The following is a 3200-nucleotide window of genomic DNA, read 5'->3' on the forward strand; positions in this document are numbered from 1 at the left end:
TTTGAGCGCTACCGAGCTTTCTTTGCAGGATTAGTTGGGACTACGATGTTGACGAGAAATAACTATAGTTGTTGGACATGTCTCTTGGACTTCTTTTGTTTTCTTGAGCTTAGGGTTAATATTAGTTTATGTATTTATTATTTTTTTATGACCTTAGTATTTTGATAATTTGGCATTGTGAGTTATTTTCCAACTTTATATTATTTAAGTTGTTTTGACTAGTTGTTGCTCTTTAATGTTGGCGGTATTGGATAGTTATGAATTTATGATGGATAGTTTGGTTGGCATTTGTTAATTTTTTTATCCCTAGTATTTTTTTTGTAGCATTGAAATTTATTTAAACCTTATGGAGGCGAAAACATTTAGATTTTGTTTCACCCCTAGGATTTGGATGATGGAATATTGATTGGGATTTAGTCCTAATTTAATATTTAAGTGTCTAAATTTTGGGACGCGACAATTTGGTATCAAAACTCTAAGTTACCCTAGACTTGTAAGAGTTTAGGTGATCCTGGAATTGTGGAAACATGGGTAGCTAATTTAGTTTGGGGGTTGAGTTTATTCTAAATATTTATGAACGAATTCTTTTTGTGTATTTAACTTGAAGGTGATGGCTGGAAGGCATAATTTGAGAAGTGTTGAGCCCCATGGCACAGGGGAAGAAACAACTACTAACGCGGCGGTGGCGGCGGCAGCGGCAGCGGCAGAGGCAACGACAACAACAGCGGCAACGACAACTAAATGTGAGGGAGATGATAGCTCAATTACTTCAGGTTGTGCAGAACAATAATCAAGGTCATCAGGGAGATCCATTTGCTAAGAGAAACAAAGACCTTGGTTCTTTTGGAGGTCAAAAATTCTCTGGAGATGGAGGACCCACTGCAGCTAATGCTTGGGTTCAGAAATGTGAGATGGTGTTTGGTCGTATGCAGCTCACCGAGGTCCAAAAACAGGAGTTGGCTACACATCAGCTTGAGGGAGCAACCCTATTTTGGTGGAACTTGTGGAAGGAGGGTCTAGATTTGACGACCTTGACTTGGGCAGATTTCAAGACCCATTTTGCCTGGAAGTTTGCTCTTGCTGCTATTCGGTCTCAACTGAGTGATGAATTTTCGAAGTTGACCCAAGAGGGTAGAATAATGATCGAGTATGTCACCAAGTTTAATGAGTTGTCTCGTTATGCCCCTTACTTGGTTGACATGTAGAAGAAGAAGAATGGGAAGTTTATTAAGGGATTAAATCATTACCTGTCTACATCCCTTATTTCCTTTGATACTGAAACGTTTGACAAAGTTCTTGACTTGGCATTAAAGTATGAGGAAAAGGAAAAATAGTTTAAAGAAGGGAAGGCCAGAGTCGGAGAGACTTCCAAAGGGAGTCACTTCCAACAGCGTGATGGGAACATATACTGACCCTATGATCAAAGGCATTGGGGTCAGCAGTTTTAGAGTCCACAGCAACAAGGTAATCAGGAAAATTTCAGACCTCAGGGTAATTTCCGGCCTCGGGCAATTTCCAGCCCCAAGGGCACTATTAGTAGAGACAAGGTGGTTTGTGCTCACAAGGTTATCAAGGACAGTGGCAGCAAGTGCTACAATTGGGTTATCGTCCTCCCGTACCTCAGTTGGAGGGCCCTCCACCTATCAGAGCAGTAACACCTTAACCGCTGAATAAGAAGTGTTTTGGGTGTCAGCAGTTGGGATATGTAGTCAAGGATTGCCCTCAGAGACAACAGGTGCGATAGGGTTAGGCAGCTCCAGCCAAGGCATTTGCAGTGATGCCAGGAAATAACAAAGTGCAAGGTACCTTTAACATTTTTCAAGAGCCCATTAGAGTACTTTTTGATTCTGGTGCCTTTTATTCTTTCATATCTAGACAGTTTGTAGAAAGAGGACATCTTGTAACTACCTCCTTATCTAGACCTATTTGTGTTGAGACCCCTTTAGGGGGGATAATTACTCTTTATGAGATGTGTAAAGATTTTGAGATTGACTTTGCAGGCAGAGTCTTGTATGCAGACCTAATTATGTTAGGGTTTGAGGGGTTTGTAATTATTTTGGGTATGGATTGGCTGCAAAAACACTTTGTGACTCTAGATTGTGCTGGGAGGATTGTAAATATAGATATTCTCGGTATGCCATGGCTTACCCACACTTCTAGCGATGGAGAAGAGTGGGTAATGACGAGTTTTCTATGCTCGGTAGAAATCCCTAAGCAGGATATTAGTGAGGTAGATGTGGTACGTGAGTTTGAGGATGTATTTCAGGAGAAACTTGGACCTCCACCTCGACGGGTAGTAGAATTTCGCATTGACTTAGTGCTAGGAACTGCACTGATTTCTAAGGTGGCATACAGAATGGCGCCTAAAGAGCTTGTAGAGATGAAGAGGTAGCTGGAAGAGATACTTCAGAAATGGTTCATTCGTTCAAATAACTCTTCATTCGTTCAAATAACTCCCCGTGGGGAGCACCCACGATTTTTGTCTCCAAGAAAGATGGCACTCTTCGCATGTGCATAGATTACAGAGAGCTGAACAACGTGACTATCAAGAACAAGTATCCGCTACCTAGACTTGATGACTTATTTGATCAGTTGAAGGGGGCAGTTGTGTTCTCTCAGTTTAATCTCAGAACGGGTTACCATCAGATGGGTGTGTCAGAGGAAACTATACCGCTTACTGCTTTTCGGTTTCGATATGGGTTGTACAAATTTCCTGTAATACCTTTTGGTTTGACCAATGCTCCTGCCTATTTCATGGACTTGATAAATAGAATTTTTCAACCGTATCTAGATAAGTTTGTGATTATCTTCATAGATAATATCCTGGTGTATTCTAAGAATGAGGAAGAGCACAAAGGACACTTAAAAGTCGTGTTGCAGACTTTGAGGGAGCAACAGTTATATGCTAAGTTCAGCAAGTGTCACTTTTGGGAGAAAGTAGTTCGATTTTTGGGACATGTTGTGTCCAATCAGGGGATAGCAGTAGATCCTGAGAAAGTTGTTGCGGTCAAAAAATGGAAACAACCCACAAATCTTTTAGAGGTGAGGAGTTGTTTTGGACTAGTCGATTATCATAGGAGATTTATAGAGAAGTTTTCCACTATTGCAGCACCCATGACCAAGTTGACCCGCAAGAATGTAAAGTTCTTATGGACAGATGATTGTAAGAGAGATTTCCAGGAGTTAAAGCAGCGGTTGAC

At 41.0% G+C, this 3200-nt stretch overlaps 1 protein-coding gene across 1 annotated transcript; it reads left to right on the forward strand.

Annotated features, from left to right (window-relative positions):
• The first annotated feature begins 1314 nt into the window (after positions 1-1314).
• Positions 1315-2392, forward strand: LOC145803307 (uncharacterized). Its single transcript, XM_082896585.1, has 2 exons — positions 1315-1464; positions 1880-2392. The coding sequence occupies exons 1-2, from the start codon at positions 1315-1317 to the stop codon at positions 2390-2392; spliced, it is 663 nt and encodes a 220-aa protein (XP_082752711.1).
• The last annotated feature ends 808 nt before the right edge of the window (positions 2393-3200 follow it).

The sequence above is a fragment of the Camellia sinensis genome, chromosome 11, assembly GCF_055761805.1.
Source record: "Camellia sinensis isolate YWXY chromosome 11, ASM5576180v1, whole genome shotgun sequence".
Taxonomy (NCBI): Eukaryota; Viridiplantae; Streptophyta; class Magnoliopsida; order Ericales; family Theaceae; genus Camellia; species Camellia sinensis.